We start from the raw sequence: 25,421 nt of genomic DNA on the forward strand, positions 1-25,421 counted from the left end.
AAGAAGTGGGAGGTTAATACAAAATAAATCCTCCTCTCCAATGTTATGAGCATATTGCACTTTCATATTGTAAGTATCTAAAGATACCTAAAAGTGTGGTAAAATTGTATTTTATTAGTTGGATGTTTCATCATTAACTGTGAGAGAGCGCAAAACTGTGTTAGAATTTGTAGGGGTGCATCATATTCCCGAGTAGCTTGCACCCGCATATATAGAGGCTTATAATTATGTTCAAGTGTGACACAAAGCTATGAACTCATGTATCAGAATTATATCCAGCTGCAACATGAAGTGCTTTTGAAATCTTAATGCCATGTAACCTAGAAATGGATTTGTGAAGGTAATACTAATCCTGTTAAAGTGTGCTTGAAGAGACATCATGTATTTCAATGCATGTTTAGTAATTCATTATTGTATTCATGTAACGACATAGAAGTGTTTAGTTGGAAAATGTATTCTTTTCTTTTGTTATAATGATGTAGGCCTAACGAGTAAAACTGTTTGCCAAAGTTAGGGGGGTGACATCTCGAAATGTGCAGAGGCCCAGGTGGGGATAGCGGACTGTGTAGGCCGAGCTGTGGAATGTGTCTGCTAACGTTAAATCATGGAACTGCCTTTTTCCTAGAAGGTTGCCTTAAAGAATTAATTGCAAGTAGCACGTTGTTGCAAATCAATTTATGTGTGTTCCTTTGCAGGTGCAAGGTTAACCAAAGATAGTAAAGAAGGGCCCATTGTATATGAGAGTTAGGATGATAGTTACAGACCCGGAGGAGTGGTTGTGGAATTTTAGGGAAGCAACTTCAAGAGGAGACGACTGTGGGATCCAAGGGCGTTTTTCAACGAACAAGGATGAAGACATCAAGATGAAGACCCTTTGAAAACTAACACTCTGAGAGGGGCGTCTCTTGGGGCGTGTCAACCGAATAGTGGGTTTCGTATTAGGGACAGCACCCCGGGAGGAGAGCAGAGTAGAAGCGCACAAGGGCGAAGAAAGATGCTGGGTAGGCAGAGAGCTGCTGTGCGAGATGAACTCAAGAGGCTAAGTCCGAACTAAGTGAGTGTACTTCTTTGGAAGTCACCACGGCTGACACCTTTGTTAGGAGAGAATCCGGCTGTAGGGATGACACTTAGTATAGTGTAGGGACAGACTTATCCTGATGTATTTCTTCTTTTCTTCCATGCCTACCAAGACCCAGATCATAGCAATTCTTGCAAGCCTGGTGGTCCTGGAAATGATATTAGTGCTGTTTCTCAGTCGTTTGAGACTTTTCCGTAGGATTATGTTTGTATTAGTACCTGTGTATTTGCTGAACCTTTTACTGAGGTGTTTATATACACAATTGCTTTTGGCTTTATAATAAACTTTCAAACTTGACCTTTTGTCAGTGGTTCTTTGGGGAAGGAAATGGAAGTGTTTCGAATTGATTTGTAGAGAAAGATTACCTTCTACACTCTATGACAGGTAAAAAGGTCTAATTGACCCAAAACGGGATTCTGGAGATCTGGTTCAAATTTCTAGATTAAGTTTCCCACCTTTTCAACTGTTTTGTATTATTGTACAAGGCCACTTTAATCAGTAGTGAATTAATGAATTCTAGATGTTTATGTTGATAATCGACAAATGCTAATGTCCTTGGTGATTTGGTAATGCAAAATTGTGTTTGTAGATGCATTTTGTATTGGTGTATGATGCCCAATAAAAACAAAAAAACAAGAGGACAGAGAGTGTGCAGACAGAGCTAGAACCACAGGTAAGGACGGACAGGGAGGGCAACAACAATAAACAAAACCTAGAATGGCAAGGTAACAAAGAGAGAGTAAGGAGCAAAAAAGCAAAAGGTAAAAGGGGAAACCAAGGTACCAAGGAAGATGCCTGGAATAAGAGCAACTAGACAAAACCAGAACAAGTGAGTCTACAGATGAAAAGACTGTTGCAAACCCCTGCACATTGAACTTCCAAGGCAGAAATAGCTGGAGGTAGAGGTGCAGGGGCACAGATGCTGAGAGTGAGCCAGGTGTGGGTCATCAACCAACTGCAAGGAATCAGGGAACCACCAATGAAGGGAAGGCTACACAGGAAATGGAAGAAAAGAAAACTATGGATGCCAGCTGAACAAAAAGGAGGAGAGGGAAACCAGAAATGCAAAGTGAGAAAGGGAGATGAGAGTGTGACAAGTCAAGGAAGCAAGACTGAATGAGTCAGTATATTTGTAGGATACAGGAATAATGATGCCAAACTGAGTACTACCATTAGGACATGATTTAGGCAAGAGTTTGCAACATGAGAGACTAATGAAATGCATCAGGATGGTAAGGGGGGCATGTGAACTGGGACATAAAGTGGAGATGTGCTGTGTGTTGGCGAGTGTACTGGCATGGTTAGATCTGAAGGCAGGACCTCAAATAGTCCACAGGAGCAGTACCTAGTGGGTGCGTAACATGATCCTGACCACCCCCCCCCCCCCAGCATTACAAAAAAGAAGTGCACGAAACAGAATTGATATTTTGGGTCAGTGACTGCCCACCTCCAGGAATAATCTCAACTCTTGTCAGGGTTAACCCCTAAAGTCACTAAATGAACCAGAGCTGCTTTACTTATGGTGATGCATAAAGCATGTGTGCAGTGCCAAAACAGTAATAAATTCAAAACACCAAGCAATTAAAATCCATAACTTAGTTAGAACAATGGAGTAAAATTAATAATCAAAATGAAACCAAAACTACAAAAACCCAATAGTGGGAATCAAAGGTGTTAATTTTTGAAGTTGTAAGTAGAAATAGCATAAAAAATCACTATGCATCAAAAATCACTATGCGTCAATTGGAGTTAGTTACAATTTCGGGCTGACCATGAAGGATCACAAATTGAACACACTAATGACATTCATCTGAGTAAAAGATTTAACCATGTTTCTTTTAGGTCACACCTTTCAGGGTTTCTGGAGCATATTCTCTGGGACACTTCTAAGGCTCTCAGGACCACAGGGGCCCATTTAAGGGCGAGTACTTACTTCAGGAGCAGTCACCAACAAGGTCCTCCTGTCCAGGTCCAGTTACTAGGGATCAGGAGAGCATGCTAGAGAAAAGACCTCTTGCAGCTTGTTGGGTCCTATTGCCACACAAGAGGTCAGCCAACTGATCATTGGAGTTCACTTCTTTGTCCAGAGATCGAGGGGAGCATATCAATTCTTTCAGCTTTTCTCTCATGTCACAGCCAGCATCCAGTCCTCTTATGTTCTTCTGCAGGTCCAGAAAGTGTTATGTCTAGGTGCCTTGGTGTTCCACATTAATGCCTGGCACCAGATTTCAGCCCGTTAGCATAAAAATTCCTGGGGCATCCATGCTCACTATTTTAGTAGTTTCTGTTTGAATACTGCAAACAGGCCCAAAATGCTGTACATTAGGGAATTTTCAAGAAAGGGAGTACACTATGATAATCACTAGTGTCCTACCACATCTAGCACCAATCTCCAGTTTTAAACATGCACTGTACCCACAACAAACCCAGAGAAAGAGGTCTGGTTGGGCACAAGTAAGGATCTTCAACAATCAGACAGGGAATAGACAAGATTTTTACTGACATTCCGGTCTGACTTTTAAGTGGAACAAAGTGTTACATGTGGCCCAACTCACTTATTAGGTAGAATTTGACACTGAGGAGTCAATAGAATGCCTACTGCTTCTACCCTACATTTTCTATTGAGTCATCTCTGCCCATTCAGGCCACCCTATTTTTGTGCCTCTGGGAGGAATCACGCACATCTTTCCCACCTCTTCCTTGGCTGATCACAGGCTGGAAGCTGCACTAGAATTAAACCAATTTAGCCTCCAGGATTTTCAGGCATGGAAAAGGTAACCTTTATAAATTTACATTTCCTTAATATTTATTACAAATTCAACATCTCAATCGAATTGAATTTAGTAACTATTACACAAACTTTGTAAATTATGTTCCTAGCTGGGTCCATTCATGAAAAATAGTATTAGTATTTAAATCTGTACCCTGATGTACTATGTAGAACATCAGGGCTTGTGGGATTGACAATAGCTTTTATGGACTTGTCATTGTATGGACATGGTAATATTTCTTTTCAACCTGCCCCACTTTTAAATTGCATGCACCCTGCCTTATGAGCTACAAGGCCTACATAGGGGTAAGAAAGAGGTCTGTACTTGTCAAAAAGAATGATTTGACAGGTTGCACATCAAGTTTTGCACTGCAGCAGTTGGGCTACACAGAATAAGCCTGGGGCCATGATTGGACTGCTAGTGTAAAGGATGGCACATGAGATGCTGCATTCCATGGGTGCACTTTTTTTTACCATATGCCAGGAACTTACAGGCAAGTTACATGTGCCAATCAAAACGTCCTTAAAATGGTAGTGCCATCCATATTCCAGAAAGCATGCTCTTCAGGAGATCATACACCAATCCTAAATTCTATGTTATTTCTTTCTCAGTACTGTTGTTCTCAGAAAGGCAACCAGACAAATAAGTCTGCTTTGCCTTCAAATAACATTCTCCCACATGAGGTAACTGTAGTTCACCACCTTCATGGTTTAATTCCAGAGTGTTCAAGAAGCATCCAGCATAAGACGGCCTCTAAGAAAATCCCGCAGTGCCAGATGAACCAATCCCACAGGTCAGTGTGTGCGTTGGTTGTGTTGCTTTGTGTAGGCTTTTTATTTGGTACGATGGGCTATTTTTGTGGCTGTGTGTGGGCTGGGGTTATACATAGCTGTAAATAAAGAGTTGGCAGCACAGCAAGCAGAGCGACGTCTAGGCTTTCCCAGGCATGGACTTCAGATTTCACCTGTTTGGAGCTTTTCCTTCTTCATCAATACCTGCAACAGACTCCGCTCTTCAGTAACACAATGCTGTTGATCTGAACTTCTCATCCAATCTGCAGCTTGCCGGGATGAGTACTCAACGAAGACCACTTTTTCTAAACGTTTCCTTAAATGTTTCCAGGTCAGGAAGTAAATGTTTGACTGGAACTATTCTGGTCCCTGCATCTGACCGGGAATCCATCATGGTTGTCCTTAACTTTTGAGTTAGACCCAGTCTAGCGTGACCAGATAACTGTGATTGGCGCTTTGTATTTTTTGGCGCTATTTTTCATTTCACAATTCAGAACTCCGGTTCTACTTATAAGATTTTTGTCATTTATCTAATTCAAATGTATATTTTTCTAAAAAGGGGCAAACCAGCAAGCTGAGTGTGAGAAGCAATTTGACGGTTCTCCAGGCAGACAATTAGCAAAATCGTTCTAATTCCTATTTCTTGCACTTTGGGAAAATGAAGCATATGCTGTAACAAGGTTCCAGTACATGAGGTGCACCACTTGGGGCAGGAGGGATAGGACTCCAAGAGTCCAGTACTAGGGTCCAGGACATGTTCAGTAGGTGCTGGTCAGCTGGCACTTGAATGGGAAGGCCCTCTGTAAGTTTGTTGCGTACCTATAGCTCAAACAGACCTTCAGCCAACTGTTCCATAGAGTCCCTTCTGGGGTCCTTGGTTCAAGGCAAGCAGGTCCTGTGTTCCTTCAGATTCTTCAGACAGCAGGCAGTCCATCCTATGATTTTTCATTTGATCTGGCGTGTTCTGAGAAGGAGACTGTAGGGCCCACTTCAATGCTCAATGGAAACCTGCACATGGAGGGCTAGCCTTTGTAGACCCACAAAAGAGTTATGTTATGTTCCTCTGCTCCAAATGGGTTTGATCCAGGCTGACTAGTGTTATAAAGGGGAGGCAGGCCTAGGTGTGAGCGTTATCTGCCAGTGACAAGGTAGGCATCCTTTGAAGCTCAGGAAGGGGCTGTGCCAGCCCACCAGGCATCCTGTCCAGGGAAGAGTCCCCCTCTCCACACCCAGATCTCTTTGTGCACTGTCTGGGGGCAATAAACATCCCAAGGAAGCCATCAGGTGTCAGGTGGCAACTGGCTGGACACTGACAGGTCAGATTTTTGGTTTTACGCAGGAAAATTACACCTTTCTAAAAGTGACATTTCCAAAATAGTAATATGAAATTCAACTTGACCATTAGGCTGTATTTTTAGATTACTATTAAATCGAGTCCTTGAAACATTTTACTAACTCCTCCTAAACTGAATTTAGCACATATTAAAGGTAACTGTGTAGTTTTAACCTATGTGAGATACAGCCTAGCCACAGTGAAAACCAACTCTGCCAGTAAACGTAAAACTTAAATATACATGTCCAATTTTTTATATACCGTGCACCTTGCCCTACTGGCTTTTTGAGGCATACCTTAAGGGTGACTTAAAGGAAGGTTTAAGACTGGCAAAAGGTTTAGGTTGACGGGTTGAAATGTCAGTTTAAAACTGTACACCAGTGCTGCATGTGCATGCCTGGAGACAGGAATTTCACTGCTTCTTTAGTGGTTGACTGTGAAAAAATTGGGTTGTTGGTTGAGTGGGGTGGAAACCCCGCTCAGGCAACAGCCACAATCCCTGTCAGGTTTAACCAGTAAAGTTACTAAATTAACCGGTGCTTAACCCTCTGACGGCTTGGCCAAAAGCAATCAAAATGAACTGGCAAAGTGCAAAATATTTATGCAGCACACAGACAGTAATAAAATGAAAACACAGCAAAATCATACACCAATTTAGGAAAATAAAGACAATTGTAATAACTTATTTGAAAAAAATAAAAAAAATCCAATTAGTAGAACCGGAATTTAGAATTTTTTAAGTTTAAGATAAAAAACTAACACCTAAGGGATCAAAACGCCAACTGCAGATATGTACTCTTGTGAGGCCAGAAAAAAGTTCAAAGTTATGGCTGACTGGATGGAGCGTGGGTCAGATAAAAGGAATGGATTGGGACTTGTCTGCACTTTCCTCACAATTAGGAGCATGGAGGGGCAAACGAAGGACCCAGGTAACCCTCCACTCAACGTGTATTCAACAACAAAACCTGGTCCTGATCCTCATAGGTAATACTTCTTACATCAGCTGTCTATTACTGTGTGTGGATCTATTTAGATATACCACCCACATTATTTCTGTAGATAGGGTGTAGCTTTTAGTTATATGACTAATAAAACCAGTGTGTGTCTACATACGCCTGCGTGGCTATCATCCAGACGATGTACTACGTGTCTTTGAAAAAATGTGTGTGAGGAAGGAAGGAACCTCACGGGAGCAACCACCAGGGAATTGCTGACTGGTACTCGTCAGTTTGTTCCTCTTAACATCATTGGCTCCTTCCAACCACGAAACAAAAAGATACAAAAGAAAGAGTGTAAAATGAAAAATGATAATATAAACTCAAAAGTGGTTCTACCTATTTACACCTATGTTCACCTGCCCCCATGGGTGAGAGAACCGCTATTCAGTGCTCTCCCCTGTCTAAAAATGGGTTAGATATCCCTAGCTGCATGATACTCTTTATTCTTTGCTGCATACCTACTCCTATTAAAACCTATACTCTACAGTTGAGCTTCGTTTTAATTTATAAGAAGCCAACATGTTTTGTTGCTTGTCCTTCTTGGTCGGCAACTTCTTCAGGGCTGGGGGTTTGTCTTGCCACACATTTCTGGAAACATCCAGCGCTCAAATCTGCAAAGACACAGACACACAAACGATAAAAACATAGAGTGACACTACTCATTAATATGCCCATATTCCAACTGGTTATCTTGTTTGCCAACTGTATCTTGGACGTTATTGGTTTACCTTGTGGTCACCTGTTAGCATACCTGTGGCCACTCATGTACCAGACCTAAATATAGGTCTTCTTTAATTCGATGCGGTCGCTGTATGTCAACCTAAAACGTGGTGGACATTGTGTTAGTATCCCGTCGATTTGTATAACGTTTGCAGTCACCCCACTACTCCTGATAGTGAATGCGTGTCTTACGTCACTGTCATGCATAAACTGGGCGCTGCTTGCGGTTCCTATGTGTAACCCGTTCAGCGACCATGATGTTTTGGCTTTTCATATTTGCCTCCCGCATACTTCCTTTCTTACTTTTGACTCCCGCTCTCCCGGTAGCACCGTGCCTGCCCAAGTGCCCATGCTAATACCATCCATACTCGTACCTTGTTTAAGCGCGGCACCCACTCAGTCATCTCCTCTTACCATCACATATGGTCGGTTATTTCTTCTATCGGGCTCCCGTGCCCGCTCCGTGCGCTGCACTCCCAGTGTTGATACTTAAGAGGACAAGGGACGCCCCGATGTAAAACGTCATGACGTGTATCTACGTGTCACGTGTTACCATTCCTGCTGGTGGCTATCTTGGAATGGTGAACACATTGCGCGTGTCATTGTTATCGCTATTATACTTCACGGTTTATCTTAAAAACACTGTGTTTGTATCCCTGGTTTGTCATCTTTTCTCCCGCCCCGGCGAACACCCTATTAGAGGTCACCCAGGTAGTTGCAATAACGTGCACTCCCCGTACGAGGTAATATTGGAGCATCTGTCATATATTGTTGATGGTGACACCCTTATCCACGGCCGGGTGGAATATTAGTCACTATTACCTTTCTGTATACTGAACATGTCCTTCTTAATACCATGTCACAAATGAACATCATTTTATACATGATATACAGAATAATCAGTACAATATTCTGTATGGCTGGGAATAATGCAGCAAGCTGGTTCTCGCTATTATTCAGTCTAGTGTGGTTTTTATTATTAGGTCAAGGGCAGATTCTATTGTTATTTCTAACCCCTCTCTCATATCCATTAAACGTTTATACATATCCCTCAACCATTCTAGTTTCTATTCAGAACTTACAGTAGGGATATAGTAGGCCTATGTGCTGTGTGTACTACCCTGCACTTACCTTGGAACTTAGAAGACATTTTGGGGAAAAATGCCTGTGAAGGTAAAGCTCAGTGGGGCAAGGCTACAACTGGTGTCTGAGGAGGAGGCTTTGTCATTGAGGAGCAGCTTGACGGAGCTGCCGTGAAGATTTCTACATTTGGACTTAGGGGCATATTTACAAAAAAATGGGCAGCCAGCACCAGGGAACAATTTTGTGGCTAGTGCCAACGCAGGCACCCTTACACCATGGAGCAAGAGTGCCTCTGCAGCAGGCTGGATTGTTTTTTTGCAGAAAGGGGCAACTTTCTGCACAAAAAATAATCAAGAGAGGTGTTTTACCCATTCTATGTGTGCTGCAGAATGCAGCACATATAGAATGAGGAAAAATGGAGGAGAAATTAAAACATTTCTTCTCATTACGCCTTCTCTGGGGAGTTATAAGGTTTTGGAGCTGCCCAGGTTCATGTGATTTTGTAAATCTGGGGCAGCATCAAAATCCATGGGTGTTGCGTGGGAACACCCTGGACAACTCCCATGGAATGTCTCCTTGACGCAGAGAAAGGTAAACCAGTGTTTTGAGCTGCTTTGCCTTACTCCATATCTATGAGGCCATGCAAAACCACACAGAGTGGCTTCGCATGACCTCATAGATATGACTGGCAGGCTTGTACCAGTTGAGTATAAAAAAAGTGACACTCCGGTGGCTCTTGTTAATATGTCCCTTAGTCTTTTTTTGAAAGCCAAAAACCTCCCGCGGCATGAGCTTGCAAGCTGTAGCTGATGAGGGCTTCACGTGGCCGGATACCCCTTCTGTGAAGGACTGCTAAACAGGATTTGCTGCTGCAGAGAAGAGTGTAGTGGGAGCTGCCAAAGAGTCATGTCGCTAGTTGATGCACCATGGGCAAAATGACAAGCAGGTAGGGCCAGGTCTCCTTTCGGTTCTAAGAGCACTTTCTAGACAAAACTTTACCAAAACCCAAGTTTTGGGTTTAGTGTATCGTGGCTCCTTAAGCACCACTTCGATGGGTCCACGACTGGAGAGGCACCACTTGGAAGGTCAGGACCCACTCATGCTGGACCCTGGTACAGTTTCGAAAAGGTTGAAGCCTTTTCTAAACCCGAAGCTTTGATCAGAAAACCAGCCAACTAGCCTTGGGGTCACTCTGGAGGTCTTGGTTTCAGTTAGTCGAATGGGGCTCAAACAGAAGGGCAGGCCTCCGAAGGTTCAAGTCAGGCTGCAGGAAGCGGAGCAGTCCCACTAGGTGCAGCAAATCAATGTCATAACAGACACAGCAGACCACAGCAGCAGGCAGTCCTCTGAGAGTCCTTCCACAGGTCCAGAAAGTGAACTGAAGAGTGGGTCAGGGGGTCCTATTTTAATACATGGGGCCTTCTTTGAAGTAGAATTTTCTAGAGATTCCCTTTGAAAGGTGCTTGTAATTTCCTGCTTCTCTGCTCTGTCTCCTGCTTTGCTGCAGGTAAAATCGGTTTGTGTAAAGTCAAAGACTGTTTTTTTGTAATATAAAAGTGAAGATTATGGCTTGGCGGGGGGTATTTTGCCAAGTCAAATTGGCAACTTAAAACTGCATACAGGCTATAATGGCAGACATAGGACATGTTTTAAAGGGCTACTTATGTGGGGGGCACAAAAAGTGCAGCAGGACCAATTTTAGCCAGGTCTGGGGGAAGTTTGTGTAGTTTATTTACACGGAACTCCGAGAACTCTGCGGAATTCCGCAACTGGTGGAGTGCATTGCGAACTGCCATTCATGTTGATTTTCCTGCGGCTTGAGTAGAAATTCTACCTAAGCGGCAGCTCTCACTGGCCAACTTACTGTTCGCAAGAGGGGAAAAAAACTCTGCTGCACTACGTGGAGGGGAGTTTTCTGTACTCCGTGAGCTCCGCTAAGTGTAGAGTGTAGAAAACTCTGCAAATTCCGTGAACGAAGCGAGTTCCCCGCCCTGGCCTACTTGCAGCATTTAATTTACAGGCCCTGGGAATATGGTAAACCACTTTACTCTGGTCTTATCAGTAAATTTAAACCGCCAATCGGGTGTAAGTCAATTTTACCATGTTTTAGGGAGTGAGCACAAGCACTGTAGTACTGGTTAACAGTTGTAAAGTGCATGCCTAGGCAATAAAAATGAATTGAGAAAAAAATAGGAGGGCAAAGATAAAACATTTAGACGTGAGCCTGCAGAGAGAGCCAAGTGAAACACTGGCAGAATGAATCCTGCAGTCCACTAGTAGCATTTCCTTACTGGCCTTGGCATATGTGAAATCATTACGAGGGACTTAAAAGTAAATTAAATCTGACAATTAGAAGTATGCCAATTCTAACATGTTCAAATGGGAGAACAAATGCACGCTCCCACTGGTTAGCAGGAGGAAAGTGTGCAAAGTCCTATGGCCAGCAAAAACAGGTTCCGCTAAGGAAGGCAAAAATACAGGGAATTTCCAACATTGTCATTTCCAATAAAAGCTTACTGCTTTGTCGGCTGCTGCAAAATGGCTAAGGGCTAAGGATCAGCTAGCCCCCAAAAAAGAGCAACATAAATAATATCATTAAGTCAGCTAATGGTCTGTTGCAACAGTCCCTGGCCTTACAAGAAAGTATATCTAAGGCATTTTACATAGATGCCATGTTAACCACAGTAATACTCTAGAATATACAGATACCCCATCTTCAATGAAGGGCAAAATTGGGAAAAGGGGCTTAACATCTCACAATTTTGGCAGTATCTTAGAAAATTGGTGGACAGAGTAAAACAATTTGAATGTTGTCTCTCTACATAGTAGGATTCATGGTTCATAGTCTACCTCCTCAACTCCACAAAACACCTGGATAAGAATGCAGCAGTTGTGGAGAGAGATCACATCACAATATCCTTAGGACTGTAGGAAAGCTGGAAAATGTGGACGACTTCTGTCTTCAACAATTTCTGTACCCTTGGTTTCAATCTTGGATGGTGCCAAAAGACCTGTCTGCCTGTTCTATGATCGCAAAGGCACACTATGCTCTGACTTTGAGGTCTCCCTGGGTGCAACACTTAAACCTATTATAGTGAGGCTATTTAGCCAAATGGATTGAAACAGAACCCTGCTTGCTACCTGGCTTCTAACAGAAAAGAGACCTATTTCCTGACTCCTCCAAAGTAACAATAGTTCCATACTATATTAAAGTAATCGAGCATTAGCTGAAGTCCTTTATGAATATCAAACTCAGGGCAATGTGGTTGGTTTAAATGTTACTTCACTCTGCTAAATTAAAGGTATTTCTTGGTGGCAAATCAACACTTTCAAAGGCACCTTGAACTATGTGGGGGAAAGTAATGACCTCCTTAACCCAACTGAGATGGCAAATGCCATACATACATAACATTCAAACTCTCATTAATGGGCCCCAATGGAGAAATGTGGTCACTGGAGATGCTGCTGCAGTGGCATAAAGATGATCAAAGGCACATGAGAGAGGTCCAGCATGCGTCAATGATAGGAGACAGTAGAGAAGATAAGACAGGATCATTACCAGGTTAGGGGCCTGGCAAGTGGCATTGATGCCTGATTTGTTGAAATAGTCACAAGTGGCATTTTGTCTCAACAGCCACTTGAATGATAATACTTGCTATCTTTATGAAAGACTTTTACTTATCTTTCCATGCCACAAGACCTCTTTCTGAAAACTTAGGTGAATGTGACACATCCACTAAGTGGGGATACCTACATATATCTCTCTTAAGTAGAGCTCAACTCTACATTATCTGATAAGAAGTAGGTCTGTTGAAATTGCATCTGTTTACAGGAAAAGGTCCAGCCTTTTAAAGACCAAGTGCTCACACTACAGTTAATATTTGTTCCCTTTCAAGAAATAATGGAACCTCAATTGGGCAACAGATACTTCTTGATAGAAGTGTAGGGACGGGAGGATGCTGGATGTATAGGCTCTGTATAGTTTGCCTGCTTTTCTTCATATTGTTGCAGCCAAAAGAATATGCAAAAGCGGTCAGTGGTTTTCGAATGGTCCCACGAACTTGAACTAAAGAACCAAATTAATACTGGTTCCTGACACAGAATGTGAACTCCCTCAAAGACAGCAGTCCTACAGTGTGCCCAACATTATTCCTGTGAGGAGCCAATGGTAAAGAAACTCTCCTTATGGGCATAAATTAAAGTTTTTGGATAGGTATGGGAGCTCTTAGGTTTTCAATCAGACTTCACAAAGTGCTTTGGAAGAGCTCTAATCTTATTGAATCAGTTCCTCCCATAAAAATCTTTCCAGGTAAAGACATATATATTGAAGTGTTTTGTACTGGTGGGAAGTTCACTTAATGCTTGGACTCAAGGATAACACTCTAAAAGTCTGCACAGAAGTACAGAAAGAAACTCTCAAGTGTCAATTATTGCAGGCAGCTTCATTGCTGTTGTGGCCATGGGACCTGACACATGGTTCTCCAAATGACTTACCATGCATGGAACTGGATTTGCAACTAGGTGGGCAATCTCAACAGGGTGATTAAAAAACTGTCAGGCCCTGTATCTACAAGTATATACCTTGTATGATGTTCTCCATAAATCTTTCACTCCTGTAGACTAATTTTTCTTATGGATATTCACTTCTCTGGGATAGAAGGAGCGCTCATACTCTCACCAGGCTTCTCTGATCATTCGCTGGTAGAGTTGCAGCTGTATCACTCAGAAGGACTAACAAGCAGTGTCCGGTGCACTATTGTCTGCTGTTTATTAGAAAAAGACTTCTTGGGATTCCTCCTCAAAGAGGCCAGTTCCTATTTATGCTTAATTTAGGCTTGGTCTCATTTGCAGCCACTGTGTGGAAGACATTAATGACAGTTAGTCAATGATAGTTCTGTCCATGGCCTACCTCCATGGTAAGGTAAAGAAACACAAATTGGTACACACTAACGACAAAGATCACCATGCTAGAATTAACATGGAAAGAGATGGGCATTGTAATGGAACCACTTTCAAGATGTTTGACCTTCATGGGTTATAAAAACACATGTGGTGGTAAATGCTTTGACTACAATGGTTTTTCACAAGGAAGGTGTTTTTCTATTAACACTTTGACGTTTACCTGTTGTGGTGTAAGAAATACCCTCTGCTTTCTTTGTTTTGCTGCCTAAAAGGAATACAAACAATTTGATTTGTAAAAGAACTGTTAATATAGTGTGTGAACATGTGAGATTGTTAGAGGCTGTGTTGAGTGAATTTAAGGAATTTGAGTGTGTCGTATATGTAAAAAAAAGCTGTAGTTTTCATTAAGCACAAATTGTGACGTGTGCCATTGATTGTCCTAAAAGTGATTAGTCAGAATCTGGTCACCATTTTCAAGCAGGTGTGTGACTAAATCAATAGAATCCTCCATTTGGCTTTCTCCAATAGTTGTTGCATGCAAACAGAGCAACAGGTATCTTCTATGCATTGATCTAACCAGGGAGATGCAATCTATTTTGGCAGATAGGAACCCTCTCCTGAGAAATAGCTAACTGTTAGCTAATTTATTATGGCATATTTAAGGTGCTTAGAAGTAACCAAGTATTCCAGGATAGCATCCTGGTGTATGGTGGAAATTAGTCTGGGGCTTGAGGAGAGACAGGATGCTATGTTGGGTCAGCTGGACACAAGAAGATATAGAATAAGGAAGTATAAGTGCATTTTAATAAGTTTGAGTTTGAGTATTTTTAAGCGTTTCATATGCAGGGACGGTATGAGATCAAATTCTAGGTGGTTAATTAGATTGTGGATACAGGACATGAGTAAAAAACCTGTGAATGTCCCATCCACCGCATTGAGTGCATATAGACACATATACATACTAAGTATGGTGAGAGTTATTGGGGAGTTTTGTTCGGTCGCAAACGGACCGATTCTCAGAATCGGCCCGTTTGAAAATGGAAAAAAGGCCTTTTCTGATGCATGTCCCTTTTTCCATTCTCAAATTAGAGAATCTCAATTTATTGTGATTCCCTAAATCGCGCATGCATTTAGGGAATCGCAATTTGCGATTCCCTAAAGGTGATGCATGTAGCCGGTGCGAACTGCGCATTTAGGAAAAGCGAATTACCATTAACTTCAAGTTCATGGTAATTTGTGCATGCTTTCAAAAATACATGAAAATGCATTTTTCAAAGTGCCATGTAGCGCACACATACCCTTAGGGCATGTGTGTGCTTCACATGTGCACACTTACCTATTTTTGGGGGGTTGCTTCAGGGGAGCCTTAGGCCCCCGGGCACCCTTGGATTTGCATTCGCAATTTGCGATTGCCAATTTGTTAATCGTAATTTGCTAATGCAGTGCCATTCATTCCTTGGGGCCTGTTGGCCCATAAGAATGAATGGAGTCACATTAGCTAATAGCGATTCTTAATTTCAGAATCGCTATTAGCTAATGTTAAGGCATCGCAATATTTATAGCGATTCCTACATTCATAGGCATTTGCGATTTCCAAATAGCGATTCCTTAAAAATCGCAATTTGGTAATCGCAAATTCGGATGTTGATGCATGTGCCCCACTATCTTGTATTTTTCTTTTGGAACAGCTAACGAACTGAATACATTTCAAAAATCCAAAGAATGTTGCACTCAATACATCTCTTCTAAAAGAGGGGTTTGTATTACCTAATTTAATGCCGGTCATTGCATTTCTTTTTTAAGAGCTGTGTCTATAAGGACCTTTTTACACAAATAACGGAACCACGTTTGCACAAATTCACTGAAATATGAGAAAAAAATGTATTTAAACAATGTACAAAATGTTTAGGTGGCTTCAACCCTTAAACCAAATGATCCTATTCTTTAAATTAATATGTTTGCAAAGGCTGTAGTCTAGAAAGGGATGCCATCTTCCCAGAACAGCCTTGCATTGATGGCTCATTGATATTGCTGCTCAGTGAAGGTATCACAAATGATTCTCACCTGAGTGTGCTTTCCACCCCATAAGATAGCACTGTTGTTAATGACCAGTTTTAATCCTGAAGGGGCTCTGCCATTGTAGGTTCCCACTTTTACAAAGCTGCTGCTGTCTCTGGATGTCATGTGCCAGTATAACACATCAAATAATGGTGGGGAGTCTCCCTGTGAATCAAAAAGCTTTTCACTGGCAGCAGAGGTCTTCACATGAACATTCTTCACATAGTGCAACATCTGTATACAAAATATGAGAGTGAAATGGATAAAAAAGAATGGGACTTGGTTTGCATTGAGACTTTAATGATACAGTTGAGGCACTGAAAGAAATAATACTTGAGATGCAATGCTAGAACCAGTGAAAGTGCCAATACATGGGTTCTCTCACCTGCCATGGTTGAAAACCTTTAGGGTCTGCACAAGATCTATTGATGAAGGGACCATCTTGATGTTTGCAATGAAGAAGATCGTGAAGTGCCTGAGCCAAGGCATAGGTGGCTTTGTGTGCATAGTAGGGAAACATGAAATAATCCACCTCAAACACAGAAGTATCAAGCTGTTGTAGCCTTTCTGTCCCAGTGCACAGCCCTTTCACACCTGTCATGTTCCCAACAATTGTTTCTTTTAATGTTTCTGCCCATTTGCAACTGAAGACCTGTTCCCAGAATGACTTTAGGAATATATCCTCAGAGTCCTTCTGTGGGTCAATATTGTAGAGGAATTCTTTGAACCCATGGATTTCTCCTCTCTGCAGTGTCAGTCCCAGTGTGCCATTCAATTTTTCCCATAGGCCCCTCTGGGAAAACACTGGTGAAGGAATCCAGCTTGTCACCCCAATCCATATTTTAGTAGATGTCCTTTGATGAGATATTTCATTTAGAAATGGGGCCATATGCACTGCAAAGGCGTAACAGACTATAACTTTGGCTGTGGATGAATGTATGATATGAACAACATGGGCTAGGGAGGCCCTGTCTGCTTGAGTGGGAAGGGTTTCAAAAATGTCAATGCAGATCCCATTTCTTACTGCTGCTTCCTTAAGCATCTGGCTGCCTTGAAGGCCAAGGTCATTATTGGAGGCAAGAATTCCAATCCATGTCCAGCCAAAGTGGAGAAGTAAGTGAACAATAGCTTCTACCTGAAAGACATTATTTGTCACTGTCCTTAGAAAGGATGGGAACTGGGCTTTGTCACTCAGGATGGGGAGTCCAGCACCGTAGCTAATCTGTTGAAAGGAAAGCACATTTACGGTGATAGTTAACAATACTTTGGTCCTGATTACATTTCCATTTTCAAATATATACCCCATATGTTTGTAATTAAATATATGTCTGTGATTACATGACCAAAGGGGTGTCGGTGGGACTACGGTGGTTCCAATGTGGCGCCATGCCTCTGTTCATAGAGAGAGCCTGAAGCAAATGCCACCATAGTACAGCCCCACTTGCATGTCGGGTACACTGTGTACCATGCACCATGTCATACAAGCCACTCAGTCCACGCACAACAGTGCAAACAGAGAGGGGTACAACATGTGTCCCTAGATACAGTCCACAATGGGCAAAATCACCCAGGGGCCCTGTTTGAGGACCTTTCTCTGCCTTTCCACCAACCTTTTCATGGCGGGGTTCCCGCCATGAAAAGGTTGTCAAAAAAGCAGGTTATGGTCAGCATGGTGGTCCAGGAATCAGCACTGCCTCAATGGCCAGCTGCTTTCTCACCACCACAGATCCTAGATCCTGGTGGTGGTGGCGGTCGTGTGGCAGTCTGACTACCATGCTCATAATCGGGCCGTCTGACTGCTGAGGAAGCGGTGGTCAGACCACCACAGACGGTACGGCAGTCTTCGGGCAACCGTACTCGTAAGCAGACAGCAAGAGGTTATAAAAGGCTATTGTGCTAGCTCATAAAAACATAATAAGTAGTTTGTAATTGGTTTAGTATGTGTTCCTGGTGAGGAGGCCATGATCAGGATTTTTCGCTGTGTATCTTTCAAGGGCACTTTGTTAGATATTTCTCTGAGGTCCATGCAATACTTTTGTTTTTGTTGCAATCCATAAATGCAATGTAATTTCCCTGTTTTATGTACACATCATTCAATAATTCGCAGCTAAGTAGGCATGTCTAGATGTATCTTTCTTAATGTATCATGTATATTCAAATAATGATTAGCGCCTCATCATGTGACTTTATCAATCCGGCCCTATTATGTCGTGTTGCACCATGTTGTGTGTGTGGCTTTTTTGCTTAGAATCATATAAAAATGTCCTTCTTTTAGGACGTGTGCCAGACTTTTCTGGGCTTTCTTTGGAGGCAAACTCTATGTGGGTCCTCTTGCTGAACCATACTTTGCTACTGGATGTTCAATTGTTTTAGACACTAGCCTTATGCATTTCTCCTGCATTATTTGATTTTCATTTATTATGATTGCTAAAATTTCCATGATTTGACTAACAACTTTTTGCTTTCTGTAATGATCTTAATTTTGAATAAACCTTTATGGTTTCGACTTTGAATTTTAACTTGTGAAAGTTTGTTGATGGTGTGGGGCTTAGTGTTGTAACTTCCTCTTTGAATTATTGTACTCCATTGGAGTACAATACATCAGCGGCAGACTGTGAGAGCCGCAGTTAAGCGAGTTCAGCTGCTTGGAGAGTCAATGCAGCTGTCTGTCCGGAGGGTGTTAAAATAAACTCCTTTGATGTTCCCAAGACTATTGTTTTGTTACTGGCGACGATGAGCGGAAAACACCCACCGAGGAACCCAGTGTGCCAAGAAAACAACTGACGAGTTTGGCTATTTAAAGCGCTGCCTGCAGAAAATGTGCTAAGAGGTAATAATGTCCTTAACGAGTGAGAGAGCACATGGAGGGCTAAAACAACGAATATTTTTCAGTCGTGGATAAAGAAACTGTGAAGTTTATTTGTAAAACAGATGTGCATTGTTCAAATTGTAGTGCGAAGAATGTGGTTACACGCGCCCAGGCTTAGCGGTTGAAGACATTACAGAATGGAGGCCCGATTCACAGAACTAACTTAAGACAAAATCCTAAACTTACTACCATTTTGGTATTCACAGAAGGCACTTACTCATTTCGGTATTCACGGAAGTTAGGAGTCCTAACTTTAGGACTCCTAAATGCCTTCTGTGAATACCGAAAGTCTTAAAATTAGGATTTTTCTCAGTTTAGTAGTAGTTAAGTTAGGACTCCTAACTTTAGGAATCCTAAATGTCTTCTGTGAATACCGAAAGTCTTAAAATTGGGAGTTTTCTCAGTTTAGTTGTAGTAAACTTAGAAAAATCCTAATTTTAAAACTTTCGGTATTCACAGAAGGCATTTAGAAGTCCTAACGTTAGGAGTCCTAACTTTACACCTACTAAACTGAGAAAACCCCAAATTTTAAGACTTTCGGTATTCACAGAAGGCATTTAGGAGTCCTAAAGTGAGGACTCCTAACTAAGGATTTTGTCTTAAGTTAGTTCCTGGGAATCGGGCCCATAGTTAACAGAGAGCGTGGAAGGTGTCACTCAGGCATTGGATTAGCGTGCCAGAACAAAAGCGCATTGTTCAAGTGAAAGCATGAGCAAGTAGGCTTGTGCTCAGTTCCATCGTGTGAAGGAAATCAACAGCATTTGAGCACTGAAGCACATTATTAAAGAAGAGTAACAGGCACACTGATCCATTGTGCTGATACTTTTATTTAAAGACAAAAACGTGAATCTTGCCATGTACTGCAGGTCTGTGTGCTAATTCAGTGATACCAATTTAACAACAAGTTCATTACAAAGAGCCTTGGCAAACTATTTGTTTTAATGTATTATATTAATTGTATCTTTATTTAATTGTAGTGTTTTTAGCACATCTAGAATGGTCTGAAGAGAAGAGAAAGACTTGGAACAAATTTGACCATGAGTTTGGTTAACTTGTTATTTAACTTCTTTATGTTAGATTTTTATTTTAGATTATTGTATTACTTTATTTTATTAGCGTGTTTATTGTCTTTCTTTTCAGCATGACGGTGTCTAGTGGTATGAGCCAACCTCCACAGTTTTTAAGTGAGCGAGGTGAACCTGTTCTTCCGTGGAAGAAATGGAAACCACTTTTTGATTCCTATATTTTAGCCATTGGTGGTGAGAAGTTCTCTGCTGCAAGAAAACAAGCTGTATTACTCCACAATCTTGGTATTGAAGGAAGAAACATTTACGACAGTCTAGATCCTATACCAATTGGCAGAGGAGGACGAGAACCAAGTGATGTTTATGAAATGAGTTTACTACAACTACAAACACATTTTGGACCATGACTAAATGTAGTTATGGAAAGACACATTTTTTATGTGTATGCAAGCCAATGGAGAGAGAGTTGGCAATTATGTCGCAGCATTGAAGTCGTTAGCACAAACCTGTGAGTTTGAGCAGTTAACTGACTCTCTTATTAGTGACCAACTAGTGTGATGCACTAATGACTTGAAAATTCAAGAAAAGTTATTATCTAAAAACCCAAATCTTAAAGAAGCTACAATGGGTCAAGGAGATGCGTAGTAGCTCAATTTCTAGTGATCCTGCTTCCAGTGTTAGCAAAGTGGATCAAGAATATGTTCCGTATGTCCTTCCAGTTGCAGCAGTTAGTAAGTTGAATGCTAAACAGGACAAGACTTCTACCAAGTTTGACAGGCAAAAATGGTAAGTTAAAATGTCCCAGATGTGGCAGCCAAAACCATGGACTTAATGTTCTGAATTGCTTTGCAAGAAGTACCAATTGCAGGAACTGTGGTGAAAGAGGACACTATGCTAGGATGTGTAGGAACACTAAGGTAAACATGATAGTAGATGATGATGAATTCTCACAATTAGCAATTCATTGCATCACTGACAATAGGGAAAATTATTAAAAAGTAAATCTAAAATTTATATATACCATACCGCTGACAAGATGTATGATCACTGTGAAGTCTTGGGGCCTGATTACGAGTTTGTCAGTGTGGCAGTGGCCCGCCACACAAGCACCACACCGCCAAACCCGTACTGAGACTGCCCACCAGATTCTGAGGCAACAGGGGCCCGATAGCACTGCCTTCGTTTCCTCACTGCCACACTTTTCATGGCGAGTTTACCGCCATGAAAACCACTGTGGTGAGAAAACTTGTAATATGCCGCAACTGCACCACCATCATATAGTGTGCCTCATACAGCTGCAAAAACACCAGGGATCGTGGATCCCTGGCAGTAGCAGTGGTCCCATGGCCGTATGACTGCCCAACTTGGAATACGGTGGTCCGATAGCCGGTGTGGCCTTAGCCACACTGCCACCATGGGTTTGGCTGTCCATCGGACCACCAAAGTCATAATTAGGCCCCTACTTTTAATTCACAGATAATATTTCTTTCATTGCTGCTATTGTCAGTGAAGGGGATGGCAGATCTTGTTGAAATGATCACACTCCCCCGATTACTATATTGTTTTGTAAAACTTCCCTTGGTCCTGCATTTTTAAAGGATTAGATCAAATGATCACAGTGCTGTTCTGTGCTAGAAGGCCACATTGAGGATTCCGCATAACACTGCAGCTCCCAGTAGAAGTGGGAGACCTTTGCCTTCCAAAGGTAAAAAAATTACTTGACAGCTTCCACACAGTGTAGGTATAATATTCTCTGAGACATCACACAATCTACAAATGTGATCAATTATTAGTTTCCCTAATATGATTTTGGTTTGGCACTACTAATAAAAATACTCTGCTCCAACATCATATTCCCGTTTCTCCTAGCTTCATTTATTTTGTTTTATGAAACCAGAAAAATACCACATTTTCACACATACAGGCCCGGGTACATATAGTACCAGATACTGGGGACTTATAAGTAAATTAAATGTGCCAATTATGTGTATGCCAATTTTACCATGTTTAAAAGGGAGAACACAAACACTTTACCACCCCTGGTTAGCAGGTATAAAGTGCACAAAGGCCAGCAAAAATCTAGTAGTGAAGGCAAATAACCTTGGGGAATAGAATGCAAAAGATGGTCATTTCAGACAATAAGACATCATAAAGACAATAAAAAGTGTGGCAATATTTATGTGAGTAGGAGAGTGGAAGGAAGGTAAGCATTGCGGAGCAGGACAACGATTCTAATAATAAGACTTTAGCGAAAAATCAGGCAGACTAAGCAACACTGAGTGTAACACAACAAGGTTGTACATGAAAGGTCACTAACGTACCTGAGGGATCCGGCTGACTCCAAGTATTCTGGCCATAGGCAGAGCTCCTACGGTCAGACCATCTCCAAGGAAGCCGACTAACTTGGGACTCTTTTGATAGCTAAAGTTGGGTATTGTCTCTTTCCCTCCTGAGAGCTGCTGCAAGGTGCCCTGAATAGCAACCATTTCAGAGGAACATGAGTCATAAATCTGAAAACCCAAGGTGGTATTAGGTAGGAGATCAGGACTTCTATTGATCTGACTAATAGCTAACACCATGGCAAGGACACATTGGTAGAATTCCGTATAAATCCTATAAATAGAGAATAATGGTTCATGATGACAATTAGGGATTCTGTTTTCACACATTTATCAGCATTGACTACCACTCACTGAATGCAAAAAAAAAATTACAATTTTCAAACACCTCAAGCAGTCATGGTTAGCAGTGCAACAGAATTAAATTTGTACTTGTATTTGCAGTTCAGAATGATGCCAATGAGTGACAGAGTGCCTTCGAGGTAAGTAGGAGCAGTTAGGAGGCAGTACCAAAACACTAGCACTGTAGTAGGAGTGCAGTAATCAACACTTTTATCAGTTATTGAGCTCATCATCTAGGTCATTGTGCTTGTTTGATCAAACAGCCCATCTGGGTCCTATCTGAGGTTAATAGGATCAGATAAATGTTGACTTGCAGCAAGACAATTTTCATCAGATGAGCTATGCTCTGCTTCTATCATTTGCATTCTTCAGTTCCTGTTTGGAGAATGGTAGAGCAGGATCTCTGCATCTGTAAAGAGACTTAAAATGTTGTTTTAATTCAAATTTGTTTTAGAAGCTAATGCCTGATGCTCAACTAGCTGCATCTCCAAGGCTTTATCAGAAGGTGGAGGCTATTTAGCCAGAAATTGGGTAAACTGTGAATTCCCACTTCTATTTAAAATCCTGCAAGCTAAATTGCAGAGATTATGCATGAAAATAGGTAGCACATTTCATTATTTACCTTGCTGCTGCCTAGATAGCGGTGATCACCTACTATTTGTCTGGCAGCATTGCAAACAGCAAAGAAAATTCACTCTTAACCTGGATGCCAACTAGATAGCAGAGATCACAGACAATCTGGTGGAGAAATCTTAAAATGTATGCTGGCCCTGATTAAATAGCAGATATCCTGAACTAGAAAGCCTGTTGGAAGATGATGACTGACATTTCACTGTATATGAGGTGCACTTGATGACTACAGTAGTAGTAAGTAGGGGGAGGAAGGATGTTGTGGAAATTTTAGGAGACTGCCAGAGGGATGGTTCTTACAATGCTGTGGCATGATGTTCATAAATGGCAGCGTTGGGCTTTTCATTCCTTATTTAGTCTCTGCTCTTCCTCTGCAGACTTCTTTCTGCATCTGCTCTCACAAACATCTGGCCATCCATGTACTTCATCGTGAAGTCTCAATCTATTTCTGACAGCCTTTTGCTTCTGTTTCTCCTACACTCCTATGCAGTCAGTGCCCTATGATTTCCTCAGTGTTTGTTCACTGTAATACTTCTGTAATTTTGGGCTCCTTCTGGCTACTTACCATCTCAGGTTGGCCCAGGCAGTCTATGCATGTGATGCATTTTGTTGTACAGGCCACCTCTGATCCCTTTCAGTTTTTTGATTGTTCCAGATCATAACTACTTACCTACCTATACTTGGACTCCCAGTCTTTGCGATGAAGGGTAGTGGGTAATGGAGGATATGACTATCACAACAGGGATATTGATGGCCAAAAAAACTGATTCAGCCTTTCATTCTTTCAAGATTGTTCAATTGAGCTTGATATTAACACCGGTAATGTAAAATATCTGAGAGCAGCAAGTTAGCCTGTCACCGTGGTAAATAGTGACTTTTCTCTGCTACTTTATCACTGGCTAAATAGTAGAAAAGATTTGCTATTTGGTGGGTGGCCTTCAAAATAGAAGGAAACTATGCTATTTACCCAGCTGCTGGCTAAATAATAGACATTCTGCACTGTTGTGCCTGCAGCCATGCAAATTGCAGAAAAAAGTTCACTATTTATTCTGCTTCTGGCTAAGTAGTGGGGAATCTGCTCTGTGTAGCCAGCAACCATCAGAATGACCAGGAAACATCACTATTTACCTGGTCACTGGCTAAGTAGGTTATGTTCCACTCGGCCAGCAGTCAAGAAAATAGCAAAGAAACGTCTGTCATTAAGTGACTGCTGGCAAAACATCAGGCAATATTTAAAATAGGGCCTGCAGCCATAAATGTAAGTATTTTCCTGGCTTCTAGTTAGATAGCTGATATTATATACTATTTCAATGGTAACCTAGCAAATGGAAACCAAATATAAATATTTACATAGCTGCTGGCCTAATAGCAGAAATGATGTATTGTTTGGCTATTTTCCTTGCAAATAGAAAATAAACATCAGTATTCACCTTTTGGTTTGCTAAATAGCCGACCATTTGCACAACTTGGACAGTAGCCATCCAGGTAGCAGAGGAGCTTTACTATTTACCTGACTGCTGTCTAATATCTGAAATGTTGTGGTATTATACCTTAGGTAGATTTCATCAGGTGCTTACCTCCAGGTAGAACTGCAAACAAGGAGTGAATATAATTGGCATCCATACGCATTATGAAATGAAATGCTGATTCATGAATATTTTATCCACAATATTTGATAGTTACACACATACAAATGGAATAATATTTTACAAACAGACCTGTGAGCTTGTATGTTGGTTCACGAAATACTTTATCGCAGGGGTGTTCCAGAGTGACCTGCCTAAATGTTTGCATTAGGCAGGTGCCAGATTACCACCCACATTGATTGCCTGTACTTTCAGGAATGATGGTCTGCAAGGGAGTATTGTAGGCAGGGGAAACCCAATCAACCCTTGTAGGCTTGGGCGCTGTGTAATTAAAGTCAGAGTGTGCTACAAGGGACTTATTCAGAAAAAGTTAAGTTTGTTTGATGAGTAGTACAAAGGTACCCAACTCAATAGTATCCACAGGATAACAGTCTTGATGTAAAAAAGTAAATGAATTAATGGAAGGAAAAGAGAGAACACAAAGAGCATAAATTATATTATGAAAAGATTTTTACTGCAACAAAATTGGGGAGATAAATACAGACAAACTAATTAGAGCAAAAAGTCATGAACAGAGGTAAACAATATTTTTTCACTACAGTTCATAACTTAAAAACATCAACTCCAATTGGTAAACCACGCAACCTAGATTAGTTAATAAACATGGTTGTGAGTTAGTGTCAAAACAGCAATAAAGGAGATGATGGAATGTCGACGTTTCGGTCTAGAGGGCAGTTGTCAAATAGACCATCATCAGGATGATATTTTTCTATGCTGAAGAGACTCCCTGGAATTTCCAACAGAATGCCGAGTAGAATAAAAAAACAGCAAGAAACGTGGGGCGCAGTGTCAACCACGAATAAAATCTGAAGCGAGGTCAATAGATGTGGCCTGAT

General features: G+C 41.5%; 1 protein-coding gene across 1 annotated transcript in view; it reads right to left on the minus strand.

Moving 5' to 3' along the window:
- Nucleotides 1–25,421, minus strand: part of LOC147684531 (extracellular calcium-sensing receptor-like) — a 53,546-nt gene that overhangs the window by 8,712 nt on the left and 19,413 nt on the right. The window contains exons 2-4 of the mRNA XM_086939692.1: nt 21,950–22,241; nt 16,120–16,956; nt 15,741–15,968 (exon numbers count right to left, since the gene is read on the minus strand). Coding sequence (XP_086795818.1) covers nt 15,741–15,968; nt 16,120–16,956; nt 21,950–22,241 — 1,357 coding nt within the window. The remainder of the gene's footprint in view (nt 1–15,740; nt 15,969–16,119; nt 16,957–21,949; nt 22,242–25,421) is intronic.

The sequence above is a fragment of the Lissotriton vulgaris genome, chromosome 10 (genome assembly GCF_964263255.1).
Source record: "Lissotriton vulgaris chromosome 10, aLisVul1.2, whole genome shotgun sequence".
Classification (NCBI taxonomy): domain Eukaryota; kingdom Metazoa; phylum Chordata; class Amphibia; order Caudata; family Salamandridae; genus Lissotriton; species Lissotriton vulgaris.